The following is a 22,859-nucleotide window of genomic DNA, read 5'->3' as shown; positions in this document are numbered from 1 at the left end:
CATTTCAATTGCATATGCCATACTTTCAGTTCACTGTATCATTTTTCTACTTTACATATGCATATGAAGTAGAAAATTATACACATAACAGGAGGCAAATTCTGAAAGCAAAAGTTGGAAAATAATAAGGAAAATAAAAAGGTTGTACTTTTAAGTACAAGGTAGTAGCTGTTTGAAACCCTTCAGGGATGGTTAGGCGTGCTTCATATTTTGAAAGTTTTGAAAGTTGATACCTTGATTGCTCATTTGTGCAATCAAAGCAATCAACTGAGCTATAGAATTAAAAAGGGAGTCATTATTTTATGACTAATAACAGAAAATAACTGTGCCAGCATTAAAAATTAATGGCTTTTCAGTCTGTTAAACTTTCTTTCTATTTGTACAAATTCAAAGAGGTAAGATATAAAATCAATAAGAATGATAAAGCCAATTTTCTTAGTCTTAATAAAGCCTAAATATGTGCAAAAAGATCTACCTGTATACCTGTGCTTCAAACTTACTTTGTGAAAAAGAATGGAGATTCCACCTTTAAACTTGCATTCAGTGTAACTTCAGCAATTAAATCAGACAACAGCCCTCACCTAGTAATAATATTTTTACACACATTAAAAAAAATTAAGTCGAAAAAGTTAGTCTTTCTTTGTTGGTGTAATGATTGTAATAATAGTATTTATGTTATCGCTATGATGATAATTGTGATAATTATGATACTAATATTCATGGTGGACGTGATAAATTAAAACAAACTGTGGGCTTTAGAAAGATCATAGCAATCATACTGATGTTTATGTAATGATACCTATGATTCTTCTGCTGATGTTGGTGATAAAAAGGATTATTATCCTCTGTGTCTGTGTTCAGAGATGATACAAAGTGCAAATGGTCTCTGAGGTCTGAATCGAGGTTGTAAGGAAATGAATTTCTTTTAAAACAAAAAAAAGAAAAAGAAAAAAAGGAAGACTAGGATGGCTTTTGTGGTACATGGCAATGACACAGGTTCATTTCTGTACATCAGCTGGTTAGGTCATTTAATGAGCCAGCCTGTGGGTTTCTAGCCTTGAGAGCGGGCATGAACGCCCACTCACATACTGCAGCCTCTTAAACCTGTAGGCTGCCAGACAGCATGGTCCTCCTTCACACTTGGTGCTTCACAACTGGCACTTCACGACGCCTATGTTTTCATTTCAGGCAACAAAATGCTGGTTTCCATCTTCAATATTTCTTTTCTTTTCTCAAAGATTGTCAGGTTAGGTTAAAATAAAACCTGAACTCCATGTAAAGTTTTCTAGGTTAACCTTGCTGAATAGTCCACCAGAGATTTTATGAGCACTTTTCACACATAGCAAGAGGTTTTCTTTTCTGTTTGTCACTGATTAGAACTGATAAGTCACACACAATCTAGACTACCATTAGATACAGAAGGACTCCTGCTAAATATATGTAACTGTCACAAGTCTGATGACAGTGAAGAAAATGAACATTAAGTACTAGCTGGTGCCAAATCAAAGGGAAAGAGGGGCAGTAGCTTTGAGAGTTGAAAAAAGGATAAGTTCTATATAAAAATGTTATATGCCAATGGTGTATCAGCGGCTTTCTCACATGATGCTAAGGGTTTATTGCAGAAAAACACAGTTTTATGAAGAAAAAACAACAACAAAAAGTCAAACTGTAACCCTGATCTCAAAACAAACTTTGAGCATGCCAAATCACCCCCAGTAACTTTGATATACCTTCACTGAGTGTTTGAACACTGCATTGCCGAGCTGCTTCTGAGTGGAAATGTATGAATATGGAGCAGAAAAAGTACTGCAAAAGAGAGGGCACATTCAGCTAACCTTCTTTGGATAAAAAAAAAATACTGACAACTGGAGAAAGAAATCTTTCAAAGGTTTGTCTTTGGGAGGTGATGCATAGCCAGCGGCAATGTATAGTACAGAACAAGCTATAGCAGTTTGACTGACTAAATGCAACTCTCCTGATGAAAATAAATCCACAACTCCCATTAAGACAATGTTTTGCAAGCTTACCTCAAGAGTTGTTAAGACTATTTTGGCTATGGAGGAGAAGTAGGCGTCCCAGAGGAACTGAGTTTGCTGGCGGAGAGCCAAGATCCTGTCATGGCCCACGGACCGGGTAATGGAGGGAACCTGTGGAAAAAATAGACAAAGAAGATCAAGATGACAGTGAGACAGATTATATTATGCTAGATTTTTAAACAATGCTGAGTGAAAGATGAGAATCGGCGGAAGGCAAATAGGGTGGAGGAAGCATAAATAATTTGTGGACATGCAGAAAAGATTAAGGGAGATTTTCCCCTCAAGACTCTTCCACCACATCTTACTTTGTACTTACCTCCATTGATAGTGTTTCAACTAAACCACCTGCTATTCAGCTCCAGTTCTGTATTCACCTGAGAGTTAATTCATCTAAGTGTATGCTTGGAATATATATATATATATATATATATATATATATATATATATATGTACTTTTTTATATAGATGAGTTTGATGAGCTCTCCAAAGCTAAAAGATATTTAAGCTTTAGTTTAGAATTACACAAAACAGTTAATCAGCTTATCATAGATGTTACATTACCTCAACAACTTATTGATCATTGTTAATTTATTTTTTCCTGGAACAGAAATGAAGGGGAATGAAAAAGCCAAGTGCCAGCAACCGCTGCTGATAGCTAAGACCCACAAGAACAGCCCATGATCTCACTGTTCCCAGCACACACTAACATACAAAACATGAGCAGCTGGCTTGTGAATTGCCTGAGTGGCACCTTTAGGGAGAGACAGTGAAAGCTTAAAATTAAGGAACACCATGATCCTGACTTGGGAGCTAAACAACCGGATATGCCAGGGAGATGGTGCAGGATGTTGTCTTGATGTCCAGCTTGGAAAACAACAAAGTACTACAAGATGAGATCAGACGTAACCATACATGCTCCATTGAGCTTGACAATAAAACAGTCAAGGGAATATTCCAGCCAGTGTTTCTAAAGACCCTCATCGGGGGCGTATTTGAAGCCCAAGAACTGTTTGGTGTTTCCCCATGGACAAGAAATCTCCCGTCAATAAACATTAGAGTGCCAACTGGTTAGACTTGGCCAATGAAAAGGCCACTATAATGTGGGGAAATAATGAGTGATGGTGATAATCAGTTTTCCCGAAACACTCATCATTTTCCTGAGGGTGTTGAGGATTTTTATTTAAAGAGTCCCAAGCCACTTGGCTCTATCGGTCATGCTTTGACCAGGGAGCTCTCATCTTACAGTGATCTGTGAAGCCTAATGAGGCGACTCCGACTGACAGTCATCCTGTCTGGAATTTCTTCAACTGATATTTGTCACTGAAATATACCAATTTCCACATGCATTATGTGTCCAATAATATCTTCATCCCCTCTGCTTCAAGGCGAAATGATCCCTTCATTCATTTAAATGAGACCACTGCATTGACAGGAGTGCTGATACAGTGGGTGTTGGCAAAAAAACAAACTGTGGGGCTGACAAGCAAAAACACTAAAAGATAATATAATTGAATGAATGGAAAAAGTAAAAGTGTACATTCTATATCATGCTAATACTTTTGAGTTTTCATCCATTTCTTTCCATTTATTGTTTGGATTTAAACAGGTTTCATTTTTGCCTGGGTTTCTTTGGTTTACTGTACTATTGATTTTTGCATGCTTCGTTTTGCTAAAAATTATATATTCAGTTTACTTTGCAACAAAAGTTGCAATTGTTTGCCTTTGAAACTTTGCATTGCTGGGCTGTCCAATTAGCCTTCACACCCATATTCATATTTTTTAAACTGGTCTTTGTCATGGTCCTGCGGCCATGACACAGTGACTTTGTGTTTGTGTTCCTTATTGTTATTATTCTCTTTATTATTCTTGGGCTGTTTTGGGATGGTTTGTGTTTTGGGATTTTAGATACTGGGTTTTGGGTTTGTGCTCCCTCTATTGGTCCCTGGTGTTAGTGTTCCCCTGTCTCGTCAGGTTAATCAGGTCCAGCTGTGTCTCCCACCTGTGTGTGATTTCCCAGTGTCTCTCTGTGTACTTATAGTGTGTGTTTGCCTCTGTTCCTGGTCGCGTCGTCTGTGTTCATACCTGGTGTAATCCCCTGCGTGCTCTCCCTGCTGTTCTCCCTTCATGCTCAGGTTTGCTATTTCTTTGTGTAGTTTCTCCCAGTTAGTTCATCCTTAGTTCTGTTTTACCATCCCCACTTTATATTGGATATTATCAATAAATCACCCTCACACCTGAATAAGTGCTGCGTTTTGAGTCCTCCTTCCGCTCTCCACACGGCCGCTGCCCCGGACCGTGACAGTCTTATTAAATTGCTCTTATGTCATATGACTACAGTGATGCTGCTTGCATTTTAATTTATCTATTTTTTTATGCTTTGCTCTTTTCACACAAGAATAATAAATAAACACGACTGGATTTCATCTCTGACAGCCCTGAAAATATTTTGGGTAGCGACAGATTTACCAAGCAGGGTGAATTAGTGTGAGGCTGCACTCACAAGACTGCATTGATAGTAGTGGTTTTCAGTCAACTGCCTCCTACAACCCTTAGTAAATATTTTTTGTATGATTCATTTAAATGCTTTCCTCCCATAATTTTGATCTCTGAAATCGAAGGATCTTCAAATACATGCTGAATGCAAGGCCAGCTGCAAAAATAGCTGTGTCCATGCTTACCACTGTGCCTCTACAGTAAGTACAGATAACACAAGTATTTTTTTTTAATGCTTGGACAGAGCATTAGTAAATCTGGCCCACAGAGTGATGACAAAATTGCATCAAAAATGAAAGAGTCACAGATTATGTGGCAGAGTGTTGATAATTATGGGTAAAAACCAAAAAAAGCACTCACAGTACAGAGGGGCTCTGCTGCTTATCCACTTTATAACAAAATTGTATTATAATTGCTTTTTCATTTACTTTTAAAAGATATTTATTTCACATTTGCGTGATCTGAAAACCCCACATTAATCATGAACTCAGGAAAGCGGTTGCGCCGGTGTTGACGTCACTGGGATCTGCCTACAGCAGCACAAGCTTTAATTGTTCAGCTCTCTGAGGTGGAATATAAACAACACCAATCAAATCAGCCCCATTCTCTTTCCCTCGATTGACTCTAATAGTGTTTATGTTTCTCAGCAGGGGGGCGTTTTGTGTGTGTGTGTGTGTGTGTGTGTGTTGTGTATTTCCCCTCTCCATGGAGAGAACAGAAACTCTACATAATAAACAGCCAGGTATTGCTGTGCTCAGTGATGTAATTGAAAGTAATGAGATTCAACTCTCTCAGCAGGTGTTACGGCTTCAGTGTTGCATGAGTTCCTGTGTGTGTGTGCGCGTGTGTGTTTGTGTATGTACACGCGCATGCACGTGTGTAGGTAGTTTCTAGTGAACAAAAAAAAAAAGGGAGAAACCAATCAGGGCAAGCATACGGAATTTGTTTACCAACCAAAAACTAAAATATATTCTGGTTAAATATTTCACTGATTATCGCCTTCTTTATAGATGTTGTCATCTGGACCAAAATAATTAAATGAATAAATTCTGGATGTTTTAATGCTTCTTAAAGGTGTTAAGCTGACCGTTGAATAAACCATAGAGCCCGAGGCTAAAGAATCCTTTCTGATATCTACTTTCCAGAAAATGATTTTATTCTTGCCACTCTGCCGACTGCCTCAGTGCTGAAAGAAAGAAATGAAACGCCTTCAAGGTGTCCTCAACATCTATAAATGTGTGTTGAATGAAAAGCGGAAACAACCTGTATTGCTGTATCCCTTTTAAATTAATTCATTAATGTTTATTTATGTAACATTATATTAAACTGCTCAACTGGTGTTTATTTAAAACTGACAGGAAATATGCAGATGACTTTATTTCCTCTAAAAAAATGAGTTCCTGTCTTTTATCAGGAATTTGGATGACATAGATGATTTTCTGGAAAAGAAAGGTGGTTTTTGAACCACCACGATGTATACAGTTAGGTCCGTGACAATGACAAAGTTTTTGTAGTTTTATTTCTGAGTGATATATTTGCACTGGATCTTTCAATATGAGGAGAAACTGACATAAGTAAAGGGGGCAACTATTTGCCTGAAAAAACCTTTTGGCTCTCGGAGGAGACAGACGCACTTTTTCTCCTCTCCCTTATCTTCCCTGCTTAGTTCTTATGTCCTTGTCTAGTCTCGTGTTTTTTGTATTACTTTTCCCTGGAACACACTCTCACAGTCTGTTTCTAAAACCTAAAGGGAATTATGGATTTGATCAACTGGTCTCTGAATGCTATTGACACCCTTTTCTCAAGGAGAAGTCTGGGAGGGACTTTCCCTGCCGGATACACGATGGACGGGTGGCAGAAATGGAAGATCGTGTGCCTGGCAGGACTGTCGATCGAGGACGCTGAAGATATCTACCTATTCGGAACCATGATAACAGGGTTCTTGCTGATCGGAGCTGGCTTGACCCTGACTTATCAGAGAATTAAGAAAGGGGAACCGGCTGTTCAAACCCCCCCAAGGCTGCCCACTGGGATTGAAATGATGGTACGAGGCGCGACTTCTCAGAACTGGCTCATTGAAAGCAGCATGGTTAAGACCTTGGAGACGCTTACAGCTGCCGTGAATACTCAGAATAACACCTCTGAGCGTATATTGGGTTACATCAAGGAGAGGCCTGCTCAGAATAACACCTTTGAGGGAAAGTTGGATTACATTGGGGTGGCTGTAGCTCAGGTGGCAGAGCAGGTCAGCCACTAATCAGAAGGTCGGTGGTTCGATCCCAGGCTGCCTCCTGGCTGCATGCCAAAAATCCTACCCCATGTTTGCCTACTGGTGGTGGTCAGAGGGCCCGGTGGCGCCAGTGTCCGGCAGCCTCGCCTCTGTCAGTGCGCCCCAGGGCAGCTGTGGCTACAATGTAGCTTGCCATCACCTGTGTGTGAATGTGTGTGTGAATGGGTGAATGACTGAATGTAGTGTAAAGCGCTTTGGGGTCCTTAAGGACTAGAAAAGCGCTATACAAATACAAATGCAGGCCATTTACATCGTAGAACAGCTCACTGCAGTCGTGAGGTCTCAGAATCTGCTCTCTGAGCAAAAGAATGACAACACCACGGAACTGAAGGTTGATAACATCATGGAGAAACTTGCGGTTCTCCAACGGGAGATTGAGAGACCAGTGTCGGAGTGTTAAAGAACAGCTTTGAAATTCTCATGAGTTGTTGCAAAAGGAAAATTAACATCATAATCCGGCTACCCCTTCGGCGCCAGCTGTGGGCTCAAGGCTGGAGCCGAACAAAAACTCCCTGATAACGACTGTGTTGAGTCTGTTCCTTCCCATTCCATGCAAGGCCACCTGGGTTGGCTGAAAGACTGTTTACTTAGCCTGGCAGGGCGAAGGACACTGTCTCAGCTGAACTATGGACACGCACACACATACATATACTGATACTGACGCATCACCCTCCCTACCCCGGATCCAACGCCACCTCCAACGCTTACCTCCCCTCTGATCATAGCTGGACTGGCCATCGGGCATACCGGGCATTTGCCCGGTGGGCCGCTGGCGATTTTTTGTTTTTATGGGCCGATGGATTTATTAATTTTTTTAGGAAGGGTATATATATATAATGAAAGGTGTTGGATTGGCCAATTGGTCATGATCGACTCTGGGCTGGACCAATTACAGCCGAGGAGGCTGGATGCACCCGCCCCCTTGTTTAGCAATCACGTGATTTTCGCGCATTGCATGCCGGGAACTAGTGGCAAAACAATCCAAGTACCGCATCAAATGCAAGCATTTGCAGCACCGCAAAACGTTCATTCTCCGGTTCCAATACCTTCTTGTTTTTTCTTTGGCGCACAAAAAAGGAATGTACAAAACAAAAGGAAAACAATGCCGGTCCGTACAAAGACAGACTCGACGAAAAGACAAAGAAAAGATACGAGGAAAAAACAAAGGAGTGAAAGTGTCAGACCCTTACGAGCACACAGAGGGACAAAAGACGTCAGCGTGCTGCCCAACTTTCACCACGCTCAGATTTATAATTATACGCTTCTTGGAGTGAGTGCATACACTCATGAAGTTTAGTAACTTCAGGTCACTGCAACAAGCCCAGGTACAGTTTACCGACGGATGGGTACAGGACCTTGAAACGCACCGTGTAGAACGAAAGACCATCGTACGAACAAAGGTAAGTGTACCAGTCTCACAAATCGTCTCCATAAATACACATTCGTTAACCGTTTATTAATATAACCTTTGAGCTCAACGGTAATTAATTAGTAGTGGAAATAATTTTTGGTAGCATTACAGAAATGTAGCAGTGACAATAATATTGTATGTTGCAATCGCACTGGACATTTAGTGATACAAAACAACTGTTTTATCCTGTGAATAAAAGTATATGTTTTTGTCAATGTACCATGGTGATAACAGAAGCGAAACGCAATATTGTGTCAGGACAATTCACTATTTATGCACAATAAACAAAGGAGCATAGCGCGACAATTTCTGTTCAGCGCCAGACTTGCTTGTAACCTATATCACCAATTATGTTAAGAAAAATGACGTATTAACTACAACAGAAGACTGACCTTTGTGGAAATGCTTGGAGAAGACTAACATGTGAGCTGGAGTGTTCTGAGACGTTTATTATTATTAAACGTCTCAGAATTTGGTATATCCAGACCATCCGTGGGCTCTTACTTCGGAAACATGGCTTAAAAATTTTCTCTTCAACGACGTAATCCGATAAAAAACGATCTCTTTGCCCGTCGGCTTCCCGTGGCTGTCATGCGACCGGCTATTGCAGTTAATAATACAACAGCTTCTTGCCATTTTTTGGGTTTCTTTTTATCGCTGTGTAACTGAGTTCAATTGAAAGCCTGCGTGCGCTAGTACCTCTTGCCACAAGTTCCCAGAATCTTTTGCGGTTTTACCCCTGAATGACGTCACATTTTCAATCTTTATCCTGGTGGGCCGGTCTCTAGTAAAAATGCCCAGGCCGATTTTTTGTCCCAGTCCAGCCTTGCCTCTGATGTGGACATCGGGTCAGTTGGAGGCGCAGTCGAAGATTGCAGCGGTACCAGATCAGATGTACACACTGGAACTCTTTCCCATGTTGCTTGTCTGTGTTTATTGTGCTATGGTGTGTTGATATCTGTGCATTCCTGTATTATCCTTCTGTATTACACATTTCGATGTTTTTTTTCCTCGCTACCTAGCTTGACCTGTCTCCCCAATGTGATGTTTGTATTGTATGTACGGTCGGCAAGGTCTGTCATCTCGGTTGTGGGCAAAAGACCTGCAACTGACAAATAAAGCCTATCTCATCTCATCTCAAAATAAACCTATAAGAGAGATTGCAAAATATGTAAGATTGGTTCAGTCGACCACCTATGACATTCTTAAGAAGAATGAATGCAGTGAAGCTCAGCGACACCAAAAGGCCCGCAAGCTCACAGAAAACAACTAAAGTGCATGATGACAGAATAGTTTGAAAGAAAAAAGGTTGATAATTGTAAAGGTCTACAAACAAGAGATGCCTTGTAAAGAGATGGTTTACAACAAAGTGCAAAAATCTGATAACAAGAATTGAAAAGGACCACATTAGATTTACCAACAAATAAATAAATAATCATTAGATAGATGAAACCAAGGTTTACTTGTATCAGAATCATGAGAAGAGAAAAATATGAAAAATGAGAGGAACGGCTCAGGATCTGAAGCAAACATCATTTGTCAAACATGGTGGAGGCAGTACAAATGAAGAAAACACTTTGGGAAGGCACTTACTGCATCCAAGTATTAAATGTCTTATGTATGTCTTATGGTCACTGATTCAGTCTCTTCCCTTCCTACCTTTGATTCTGTGCTTAGCGTGGCAGCAAAACAACAAGAACCACCGATTTGGTGAACAATGAAGAGAAACAACCCAACCTTCCCCAGTTTGAAATGTTAAAATGTGCCTCAGGTTGCATGATGCTTGTTCTGAAGTGACATGTATGTGACAGTCCCTTTATATGCCACTGTGGTTCATCACTCATGCATTTCATCTATTATCCTGAAAGCCTTGGAAATTAGCTGTGTTTATACCTGCCCCTGTCATTTCCTCACATGTCTGCATTAAAGCAAGGGAAATTAATCGAAAAATGTTTGCTTTGTTTGGATCAGTAATGAATGTGAACACCCTTAGTGTCGGAGGCTATGTCAAAACAAATCTCTCACTTCACACATTATCTTAACCAACAATTAGCACGCCTTTGCATGATGGTTTTATTTTAAGCAAATAAACCAAATAACAAAACCTCTGACAAGATTAGTGCACTATTGTGAGTCTCAGTAATGCTTAATAAGGAAAAAAGCCTGGTATGTTTTATCTAAAAGCCACGTTTTTTTAAGATGGCCTGTCTGCTATTGTGTGTTTCACATAGAAAAACCACAAACACACTAATTAAAAGCAAAAAGCCTACACATGCTTACTTCTGGACTTGCTGTCCAGGTGGTGGTACAGGTCACTGAGGCAACACATGGTAACACAGAGTTATTACAGTAAGTAAATATCACAAGCTCTACCCACCGCTGTAATGAAAGAGAACAGAAGGTGATCCAATTGTCGAATCATCTATTTTAGATAAAAATAGTTCAGAGCGTAGGTGTGAGTGTCTGTGCATGTCACTGCTGTCATAAAGCATATGATTTTAAAAAAGCCACATGATTGCAATGAGATTTTTAAATTTGGTACATATCGATGATGTGCTGACAGGTCACACTTTTATCAACACTTTTTCTCATCCATAACCTAACAATCACCATTTGATTACACAGACACCAAGTGCCAGATGCTATATTTCCACATTATATTTCTATTTGGACTTCTCTGGAAAAAGTCTCTGAAGCAAAAATGATTCACTGCACTATCATGGAGGCGGCATGATGGCACAGTGGTTAGCACTGAGATCTCATAGCAAGACGTTTTGGGGTTTAAACTGGCTGATCAGTCCTGTGTGGAGCTTGCACATTCTCCTTGCGCTTCTCTTGGTTTTTGATGGCTTTCTTCCACAGTCCACAGTATATGTTGGCATACTTACAGCAGGTCAACTGCAGATCCTAAATGAGCTGTAGGTGTAAAAAGCACAATGTGTTCAGGGTGTTGCCACATTTACCGGCTCCAGCCTCTGTGTGAACCTAATTGGATTAGTTACTAGGAAAATGGATAGAGCTTTGGTTTTATATTCAAAAGCTCACAGTCAAATTAAATTCATTTAAAATTACAGCATTTCGCTTTATACTTTATGTCATCCATGCCTGTGAATTGTGAGCGAAATGATAGCCATTTGAAATAATTTAGAGAAAATATACTCAATGAGAAAAAAGCTTTTTCCATGAAGTTTAGTGTAAAGAAGGGATAAATCAGAGGCCCCTCAGAGGCAGGACCTTCCACAGCTGTCGGAGCAGGAAGCAATAGCAGGTTACCTTTGCTAACAAGTTCTTAATGAATACACATTAGTAGGCCACTGGTATGGGATTGTAGGAGGCTGCAGATGCAGGCAAGAATAAGTCAGTTTAAGGCTTTAAAATAAGCAATAAAATCCTAAAATCTATTCTACAAGCCACAGATAGCAAGTCATTAAAAAGGCTATTTGATAAACAGTATCACAAACAAACACTTGATCTTTGAGGAATATTAAGTGCATACTTAGGATCTATTTAGTTTTTGACATGACTGCGTGCCCACTTGCAGGTAAGCCTTTCAGAGAGGCAGGAGTGTGTTGAGGAAATATTACACATTTTGTCAGTTTCTTCCAGGCTTCTCAAACTGAATACATGATTTGCATAAAAGTGCCTAAACTGAAATCAAGCTGATTAAACTCATATGGCAGCTTTGTTTGGCAAAGTCAGCCTATTCATGCTTCAGGGCCACAAATCTGTTTCCACGCATTTCTGATCTATGCATTGTGCTTGAAGTTTGAATCAGCCCCAGCTGGATTCTTATGGGTTCCCATGGGGATTCTAAGCCAGAGAGGACAATTATAACTGGGAAGATGGTGGCATTTCACCATCCAGACACTGAATTAGCCGGTGCTGAAAGGGCACCGTTTATCTTTTGTTGGTGTAAAGTGCAAGGAAAGTTTGTCCTCTTTATCCAGGTTACATGGTGGTGGCCTTTGCTAACTTTGAGCCATTTACATATTTATATGTAAAAAAAATTATATATATATATAATATGTATAATTCTTTTCTTCTGCATCTGTTCATACTATTGCTGGAAAACTCATACATCTGCTGAAGATCTAATTTCATTTCCCCATCATTTAATTTTCCAGTGTTTTACAGTACCTGTAATAGCAGCCTCTCATCGCCAATGATGGCGGCTTTCCTCCAGTCAATTACTTCAGAGAAGGGAAGCTCCCAGCCATTACTTAGAATAACTGGAATACATGCAGCCTGTGAGGAAATACAAATGAAAAATTAAAAACAAACATGAAGAAAGAGGCACTACAAGCAGAGGCCATTCTATTTTGAGCTGAAGTGGAAAATACGTCAGAAATTTACTGTTGTTAACTTTGTGGGCAACCATGGGACTCCTAGCGTAGCTTAAATAACACACTCTCACACACATTTGCAAATTGGATTTGTAGAAAGATATCAGCTGAGCAAACAGGGGGTGTAACATTAATTCACATTAAAGTTTTTGGGTGTGATTGTGAACTTGTCCAGTTGTTCACCTCAGCAGGGCTGTCCTCCCTATAAGAAATAGGTTAAATAAAGGCTAAAGAAAACATTAACTTGAAACTGTTTACAAGATTTAGTAGATAAAGTGAAGGAGAAAAATCACAGTGATGCATAAAGTGTAAGCAGAATTTTAAAGTAGAGCACTGGGATGGATCAGCTTTTGGTCTTTTTTTTGTAAGGCATTTATCTTCTTCGGTAGCTTCCCTTTAATGAGACACTTTCAACAGGTTCCAAATAAGTCTTTCAGAAACAAATGGAGTTGCCAAAAAGATTAAGGACAAAATAAACTGTATTTATTTATTTTTTCTGTATGCCTCAATATTTAGAGGGTTCATTTGTGTGACTTGATTCATAGGGAGCTGATTTCATTTCCCACAGGAGCTCTGTGCGTTGCTCTAAATTCATTTTATGAATAAGAATAACTTTATTAATCCCCAAAGGGAAATTGCTTTGTAACAGTTGTTCAAAATTGTGGAAGTTGTAAAATTATACAACTTCAGCAGAAAGAAAATAAATTTTACAACTAGATGAAACGAAGGACCTCCCATGACGTTCGCTGGAGCAGTTAGTCATTCTCAAAACGGTTCATCGTTCGTGTTTAATCGATGAGAGTTGATTGTGCACTCCTCTGCACTATTAAACTGTGTTTAAATGGAAGATACTCTATTTTCTGGCTAATTTGTTTCATTTCACATATTTTATGCATCATTTAAAGGCTTGTGGTGTTGTTTTATTATATTATCTGCTAAGATTATTATAACAGCTTGAACAACTTTGCTTCACATGTTAGAAAGCAGTTCTAGAAAGCAGGTCTAGGCTCTTTAGACGCCGATCCATGACTGAAAATACATGGTATTGTGCGTTTTCCTATTCAGGTATGCTTGGGATCACTGTTTCCAGACATACTTTTTTGTCATCATAATTTCATTAATTTTAGCATGATCCCCAACACCAGTGGCTGAAATGCAGAGCCTCCAGCACATTTTATAGATAGCTGTAGACACTGCTTTACCTGCTCCCTGATGATTTGAACCACAAATTTCACATTTCAATTACTCTGAATACTTTTTGTCACTGATATGTAGAGTAGATGGACCAACTGAAGGGCTGGATGCATCTCTCGGGTCCTGCATCAGATCTTTTCTGTTTTTATTTTCTTTTTCTTGCTAGTATAAAAAGGCCTAACGATACAATTTAAAACGAGTTCTTTGCTAAGTTGTCTGTTACGTTTAGACCAAACCTGCTTAGCTGCCTGTTTTAACGCTTTAAGCATGTTTTTGCTTGTTAAGGGGCTTAACAAGCTAAAAACAAATTCCTCGAAAAGTAGTCAGGTATAAGGCGATGTTTAGCACTGTTGCCTAACAGCAAGAAGGTTCCTGATCTTAATCTTTTTGTTTGGTGTCTGTGCCTGTGTAGGTTTTTCTCGAGGTACTACAGCTTCCTCTCCTAGTCCAAAATCGTGCTTGCCAATACATGATGTGTGTGCAAAGAGCGGCTGCTCAGGCCAACTGTTGCCCCTCCACATGATTCACTCTGTAGACGACCATGCCAGAGTTGATCAATGTACACTCAGCGGAGCTGTCCCGTGTGACATCCTTCCAGGAATCATGCTGTAGCTCTATGATTCCTGGAAATCACAGCAGCAAAGGAGGAATTTAGTGTCTCTTTAATGTGCTTGTCTTGTCCACCACGGGAGTGCTTGTCTTCTCTCAAATAATTTCTTTAGCAAATGCTTGTCATCTATGCACATCTGACATGCAGCACTTAAGCACACTGCTTGAATATATTCCTTCTCTGGTGTACCAGGAACTTTTTTCTTGTTTTTTAATGGACAGAAACCTTCTGAGATCGCTCATATCAAGTTCTTCAAGTAAGTTCAGCCATTTCTTTCACTAGTGTACAACAAAGAGGGCATCACAACCAAACAATATACTTAGAGATGGGACTGCAGGCTGATTCCTCCCACTCTGTCAAAGACTGAGGTTGCTGTGTCTAGTACTATAGGACACCGACTAGTGACAGTACAGCTTTAATTTTATATTGCAGTTTTTAGAACTGTTTCATTTCACTTAGAAGAAATAAAAAAATTTTCTCATGACTTTAAATGGAACACTTTTGAATAGAAACATTTTGTAATTTGGTAAGTTACCTCTATGTTGGTGAGTTATTTTTACTAAATCAAAAAGGCCAACTGCAGTTTCACTGATGAAAATTTCCAAAAATGAACAAATGTGTTTTTTGCAAATGAATTCTTCATGTGTGGTTGTTAAGTAGCGAACGAACAAATTTCAGTATGTTTGGTATTTTCATTTAAAGTTCAAGTTTGACTGGATTCTCAATCAAGTGAAACCGAGAGATTAAAGGAGATTCACAAAATGCCGAGTGCATTACGGGTGACCCGTCGATGCAAATTCTCACTGCTTTGATTAGTCTGGCTTTGTGAGATGACGTTCTCTTTTCTCATCTTGTCTTTTTTCCCCACTGTCATCCTCTTACATGTCTCTCTCTTTGTCCGTCCTCTCCTCTACTGTCCTCTGAATTTTGATGATTATTAAACCACTGCAGAGGTTTATTTTCTCACCTCTAGCAAACACATCGGACATGCTGAAAAGGCCATTAAAATAATTGAGATGCATTTAAATGAAAGTTTAAATAAAAGCAATGAGAACATTTTTTAGACACTTCTTCTTTCAGCTAAACCTACTAGCTTTGATACTGTAAAATTCAGCCTTGATTTGCCCGTTGCTTTTGGTTAAAAACTGTGAAATGTATGGTACCAGAAATCAGCAACAGAGAAGTCAGTTGTGTTTGTCTTATTTGTCTTATGTGCACCCTTCTAGAAGCAGACATATAAATGTGTTTTAATTACTAACATTTATAGTTTAAAATACTTTGCTCACAATTAAAATATGTATGTATACCTTAAAATCTGCAAACTTTTACAAAATATATGTTAAGCATTAGTGAAATAGTGAAGAGTTCAACACAAACTGGAATTGTGTAAAGTTCATCTTCAAAGGAAACATTTTTGAACCTCTGAAATGTGCTGTTTTCACACAAACCTTTGGTCTAAGGGAAAACAGTTTTTGGTTTGTTTTGTGCTTTCTCAAGTTTCTCAAGTTACAACTTAATTAGTGAGTGTTTACAGTCAGCATTTTTCGTGCAAACTATTGAAGCTGACAGCAATTAAAGCAAATATTGAGGGTTTTAAACACAGTACATTCTTTGTGACTGACTTCACAACCATCAACCCCCAGCAATGCACATTTTTCCTTAGTGACTGGAGGTTGCCAGCGGGTTGTCAACTAGTGTCTGTGTTGTATAATAGAAATGGGAATCTCTAGCCAGCCTACGATATGATATTGTTACAATATTTCAATATTTTGGCACTGCATAAATAAAATTCATTTTCAGCTCTGATACAATATTATTGTAGCTTTTTACATTTTGCGATATGCTGATCATTGCAATAACATACACTGCATTTTATTTATTTTTTAACTACTCAAGTTGGCAATTTGAAGTCTGTTTCTGATAATATATGAATTACCTCTGATAAATTGTCAAAAATCACATATTTGTTGCTGCCTACATAAACAGAAATTCCTATTATCAAAAGTTCTCATTTATTTTTTACATTTCTGCTTAGCACGCTTTCTGTTCTATAAAATTACAACCAGCTGGCAGCCAGTTGAGTCTTCTGTAGTTCATTCCTGACAAAGACTCCTTTAGACTGATGGCAACATGTTAGCAATCTGTCTTCATTTATAAATTAGACAGCAATTATTTGCACACCTTCAGCAATCTCTCTGAGCATGACTGCAATTAGTCCAAGTCAGACTGTGGCTGTTTGCAGAAACATTACCTCCTATCAGGCAACATCTTCAATCACCTTATTGTCAAGTTATTGTGAATGTGCAACATCATCAGGTTCTGGGCAACCATTTGGTCACCAAAAGTTGCTGCTCGATTGAATACAATCTTTTGTAACAATACAGTAGTTTCTTGCCATATTTTTACTAGTGTGACCGAGCCATTAGCTTGCTGTATTACTGTGCTATATCGATTTATGCCTCTATAGTGTCTAGGCTTGTGCAACCTAGTCCTAGTCAAACGTCTAAAATGTTCTAGGAAAACAGAAACACCATAAAGGTTTTTAGAGTGACAGTTCTAAAAAACTCCTGAGGTTAGCATGCACCGCCCATTTATGTCTGCATGTAAATGTGTATTCTGTCTACAACAGAATGCATAATCAGAAGCATAAAATAAACAAAGAAGAACAAGGAAAACAAGACTGCCAAGGGCAACCACAAGGCAGAGCCAGATACTTAATGTCAAAACAACATTACGACAACGTGCTAATGCAAGATGAAAACGTCTGCGGTCTGAGGATGAGTGTGAATGTCCCTTTCTTGCTTCTCTGCGGTGTATCAACAGAAAGAGGCTTTTCGTGTCAGTGAAATGACAGATTGCCAATAGTAATAAGATGCTGTGCTGTAGGAGGAGGACACGGAACTGTTTGATTAGTCACGTTTCTGAGCTGAAGCCTTACAGCCTGACTGACAAGCCTTTACCGGTAATTCTGAGAAAACTTTAGAATGATGAGCACGCGTGCTTGGGTCTATTTTCTCTGAAAAAGGAAATGACCAGAAGAAAATTATTTAATTTAATTAAAAATCTGGGTGTTTTAGACAATAAATACTAAAACAAACACATTTTCTTTTTCTTTTTTTTTAAAGATATTAAACCTTTTTTATTGGGAAGCATCCAATATTTTCTCTTAGGACTCTGACAGCAGCCCAGGATCCAAAGAGGACTTCTTCTTCATGATTTCTTTTTGTTTAAGTTACCATTATTAAAACATACAGCATAATATGTTATGTATAAACAACTAGAAAAAACAAAGGAAAAAAATCCCAATTTCTTTTAAGATGTTTGTTTCCCATATTATTTGTGAGACATCTCATATGATTTTGCCACTTTCTCGTTTTTTTCATACAACAGAAAATGTGCCCTCATGCGAAACATGAAATACAGGGAGTGCAGAATTATTAGGTAAATGAGTATTTTGTCCACATCATCCTCTTCATGCATGTTGTCTTACTCCAAGCTGTATAGGCTCGAAAGCCTACTACCAATTAAGCATATTAGGTGATGTGCATCTCTGTAATGAGAAGGGGTGTGGTCTAATGACATCAACACCCTATATCAGGTGTGCATAATTATTAGGCAACTTCCTTTCCTTTGGCAAAATGGGTCAAAAGAAGGACTTGACAGGCTCAGAAAAGTCAAAAATAGTGAGATATCTTGCAGAGGGATGCAGCAGTCTCAAAATTGCAAAGCTTCTGAAGCGTGATCATCGAACAATCAAGCGTTTCATTCAAAATAGTCAACAGGGTCGCAAGAAGCGTGTGGAAAAACCAAGGCACAAAATAACTGCCCATGAACTGAGAAAAGTCAAGCGTGCAGCTGCCAAGATGCCACTTGCCACCAGTTTGGCCATATTTCAGAGCTGCAACATCACTGGAGTGCCCAAAAGCACAAGGTGTGCAATACTCAGAGACATGGCCAAGGTAAGAAAGGCTGAAAGACGACCACCACTGAACAAGACACACAAGCTGAAATGTCAAGACTGGGCCAAGAAATATCTCAAGACTGATTTTTCTAAGGTTTTATGGACTGATGAAATGAGAGTGAGTCTTGATGGGCCAGATGGATGGGCCCGTGGCTGGATTGGTAAAGGGCAGAGAGCTCCAGTCCGACTCAGACGCCAGCAAGGTGGAGGTGGAGTACTGGTTTGGGCTGGTATCATCAAAGATGAGCTTGTGGGGCCTTTTCGGGTTGAGGATGGAGTCAAGCTCAACTCCCAGTCCTACTGCCAGTTTCTGGAAGACACCTTCTTCAAGCAGTGGTACAGGAAGAAGTCTGCATCCTTCAAGAAAAACATGATTTTCATGCAGGACAATGCTCCATCACACGCGTCCAAGTACTCCACAGCGTGGCTGGCAAGAAAGGGTATAAAAGAAGAAAAACTAATGACATGGCCACCTTGTTTACCTGATCTGAACCCCATTGAGAACCTGTGGTCCATCATCAAATGTGAGATTTACAAGGAGGGAAAACAGTACACCTCTCTGAACAGTGTCTGGGAGGCTGTGGTTGCTGCTGCACGCAATGTTGATGGTGAACAGATCAAAACACTGACAGAATCCATGGATGGCAGGCTTTTGAGTGTCCTTGCAAAGAAAGGTGGCTATATTGGTCGCTGATTTGTTTTTGTTTTGTTTTTGAATGTCAGAAATGTATATTTGTGAATGTGGAGATGTTATATTGGTTTCACTGGTAAAAATAAATAATTGAAATGGGTATATATTTGTTTTTTGTTAAGTTGCCTAATAATTATGCACAGTAATAGTCACCTGCACACACAGATATCCCCCTAAAATAGCTAAAACTAAAAACAAACTAAAAACTACTTCCAAAAACATTCAGCTTTGATATTAATGAGTTTTTTGGGTTCATTGAGAACATGGTTGTTGTTCAATAATAAAATTATTCCTCAAAAATACAACTTGCCTAAGAATTCTGCACTCCCTGTAGTCATAAGATACCAACTATTTGTCCATGAACAGGGATATGAATTGTTTTTATTTTGGTGACAGATTTTTAGATAATTTTAGGTAACTCATCATCCTAACCCTATATATATGTATATATACATACACATACATATATATACATATATATATACATACATATATATGTATGTGTACATATACACACACACACACACACACACACACACACACACACACACACACACACACACATATATATATATATATATATATATATATATATATATATATATATGTGTGTATAATTTTAACATTTCTTATCTATTTCTCTTTCAGGTGGAGAGTAGAGAGTAAAAAATTTCAATAGAAAATACCGACGTGGTAGGTCAAGACTAAACCTGACAAAATGATTGCACACACATCACTGTTTGAAATCTTTTTTTCTGAGGTGAGAATATGATCTAAAGTTTGGATACAAAAAATAATGCCACCACGCAACAGTCATACAGGCTAGGGAAAAATGTCAATTCCCCAACCAGTTGGCAAGTGATTGCTAGACTAAGCTGTGCAGCACTCTATTTGTAAACCCTTTTACCTCTTAATAGCATTAAACCTCAAGCCGTCTGGTGAATGGAGGTGTGACTCATGACATATTTTATACAAGTCTGTATAAAACTACATGGACAAATCAACAATATTTAAAGACATTATCCATACACACGCAATTGACTGATTTACCTGCAAGGCCTCCAGGAAGCGGAAAGATCCAAGACGCCGGCCCCGTGGCACCAGGCAGAAGGTAGAGTTATGAAGTAGCTCCTGGTAGTCAAACCTATGCAAAGACACATTTTTAGAAAATAATTAGAAAGTGGGCACAAAAACTGACTAAAAATGTGCAAAAATGGTTTTGTTATGTGAAACGATATTTTAAATATATTCTCAGAATCAATTATCAGATGAGGAAAAGAGAGATAAATAAAGATAATCAAATGTCTAAAAGTTGTGCATTGTTCAAGACATTTCAGTGCATTTTTCTGATCTATAGAGTGGAAACAAACAAAGGCCAAAGTGAAAAATGATTGTCAGGCTGAATCTATGCTCGCACTTTGTCACTTCCTCCTTAGTGTCCAAACCTCAATTTCACAGAACAATCAAAAGCAGCTTACTTTTAAATGACTACCGCAGCCTTTTTTCAAGGACTTTCCTAAAATGTGTCTATGTAGAAGTCAGGGTGGTACCTCCTTCAGATCAAACGATATGGAGGATGGTGGATAAATAATAAAATGTGCTGGAAATAGCACTCCGCAGCTGTTATAAAATCAAACATAGTGGCCCTGAACACATTTCATCTGATCGAGATATGAGAACAGAGAATCGTCCATGCTGGGTTGCTTTCAGTGAAGGCTTCAGTCAGCTGTGTTGGAGAGAACTATTGATCTGAAAGCATAGTTTATCTTGTCCGTCAAGTGAGATCAATGAAAACGTTTGAAGGCCAGTGCTAATATTTTTCTAATGAAATTCTTTTAGTGCAGGTTAGCGTCCCCTTAGGGTAGAGTGAGTTAGATTTCACTCAAAGGTTAGCTGATTTCAGCTTGAAGCTAGTGTGACTGCAGAAAATTGTAAAAAATAAGAAAAAAAATCAAATCATAACCATCAATCGCTTGTCCTTGTACATTGCTCCTACATAGAAACCTGAAAATTCAGCAGTAATAATGGACTTGGCTGAGAACCTGAAGTCATAGAAGAACATGTATTATGAATGTACTGTAGTAATGGTGGTATGAATAATCATTAAACATAACGTTGGCGGGAGACTTTTTTCTTGCCATAATTCTGTAGTCTTAAGAAAAGTGTGTTGCTGATAATACTGGTACAACAGAAATATTTAATATAAAATGATGACATAGGAAAAAGGTTCATATAGAGATAATTAGACTCAGGTTTTAGTACATTTGTAACCTCAACACGATTAACGTTTGGAGTCTAGTTTTATTTGCATTATTGTTAAATAGTTCGAACAGGACAATTTTTACCTGATCTGTGTTGTGAAACATCACTCCACCTGATTTTGATTTAGGTCTTTTCTGTAAAATGGGATTTCTTCCTCCCCACAGTCTCCACGTACCTGCTCACAGAGGATTTTTGGAGTTCTCTTTCTAATATTATTTTACTATTGTAGGGTCTTTATTTTACTAGAAAGTGCTTTGACATAGCTGTTGTTGTGAACTCTGACACTATTCTGTGGTGTAGAGTAGAGACAGTAGTAACACATGTCCCATGTATAGTGTTATTTAGTTTTTGTCCCATCTCCCACTGGAAAGTGAGATAAAAAGACTGTAGCAAACATAAAAAGGTGCATCTACTATGCAGATAATAAAAGTAATCGAACATATATGAAGTATTATATATGTTCTAATAAAATACTGAATTCAGGAACAGTAATGCAAGATCGTGCAACATTAAAAAGAAACATTTATTATACTTATGATGCTAATATTTACAAGAATTACTACATTACCTTTTGTAAATTAAAAAAAAAAAGCATAAGTAATGCCTAACGTCCAAAATGTGGTTATCTAGAGATAACGCATCAGTGATCAAAAATGATTTGTCTTTAAAAAAAAGTTTTCTATAAACTCTAATAGTTGGACTTCAGACTTTACTCAACTTTTTTTTTTCCTGGCAAGTCACTTTTGTCAGTCGAAAGTCTTTGACTTTAAAGCTCTGACAGCGTATGTGTCAGTGTGTGTGTGTCTGTGTGCGTGTGTATGTGCATGATTTGAGGGCTGGCCTGAGGAGATTTCAGTTTGGAGTCTAATCTGTCTGGGGATCAACTGTCCACACAACCTCAACACTAGACAGGTGTGTGTGTGCATGTGCATGTCCACCTGCCTGGAATGTCTGCCTCCATAATGTGGGTGTATGATAAGTCTTCATGATGAGAAAGCGTCTGGCATATCACTTACTGTCACTGCACTTTTTGTGTGTTGCAGTGTGTGCGTATATGTGTTTGTATTTGTGTGACAGAGGAAGCAAGCATAATAAGATGTCAGACGTCCAGTTTGTCACCCAAAGACAAGGTCATGTTGACTGCCACTGAGGGAAATGAACAAAGACAAAGTCAGCTTGTCACATCTAAAGATGGGAATTTGAGAATAACAAGACATATTATTTGGCTAAAATTAAATCTCGCTCCACCACACAGCTCCTCTGATTCACGCTTTCATTGCCAAACATGACTTTTTTGTAAACTCTTTTCAATAAAGCCTGGTTTGTTTTTTATGATGTCATCATCGCCTGCCTTTCCCAGAGGCCAATTCGGTAATGAAATGCCCGGGGAACCTGGCTTGTTTTGGTGAGGTGAAGCTGTTTTGTCCCGAGATGCAAGCTGAACCCTAATTTTGGACATTGGAGGATTTTTGAGGTCTTTTGGCATAAAAGCCCCAGAGTTGGAGATACAGCCTATCCCAGCTGTCTTAGGGCAAGAGGCACGTCTTTGGACTGTGGGAGGAAGCCGG

The 22,859-nt window shown here is 38.8% G+C and overlaps 1 protein-coding gene across 2 annotated transcripts in view; it reads right to left on the bottom strand.

Moving 5' to 3' along the window:
* The window catches only part of LOC101482519 (exostosin-1), a 374,234-nt gene that overhangs the window by 48,525 nt on the left and 302,850 nt on the right, over positions 1-22,859 (bottom strand). For both annotated transcript variants that reach the window (XM_012919002.3, XM_004550629.4), the window contains 3 exons: positions 20,080-20,173; positions 12,368-12,475; positions 2,028-2,147 (listed from right to left, as the gene is read on the bottom strand). In XM_012919002.3, coding sequence (XP_012774456.2) covers positions 2,028-2,147; positions 12,368-12,475; positions 20,080-20,173 — 322 coding nt within the window. The remainder of the gene's footprint in view (positions 1-2,027; positions 2,148-12,367; positions 12,476-20,079; positions 20,174-22,859) is intronic.

This window comes from Maylandia zebra, linkage group LG15 (genome assembly GCF_041146795.1).
Source record: "Maylandia zebra isolate NMK-2024a linkage group LG15, Mzebra_GT3a, whole genome shotgun sequence".
In the NCBI taxonomy this organism is placed as follows: Eukaryota; Metazoa; Chordata; class Actinopteri; order Cichliformes; family Cichlidae; genus Maylandia; species Maylandia zebra.
The sequence above is the reverse complement of the archived record's forward strand: the minus strand, read 5'-3'. Positions and strand labels throughout refer to the sequence as shown.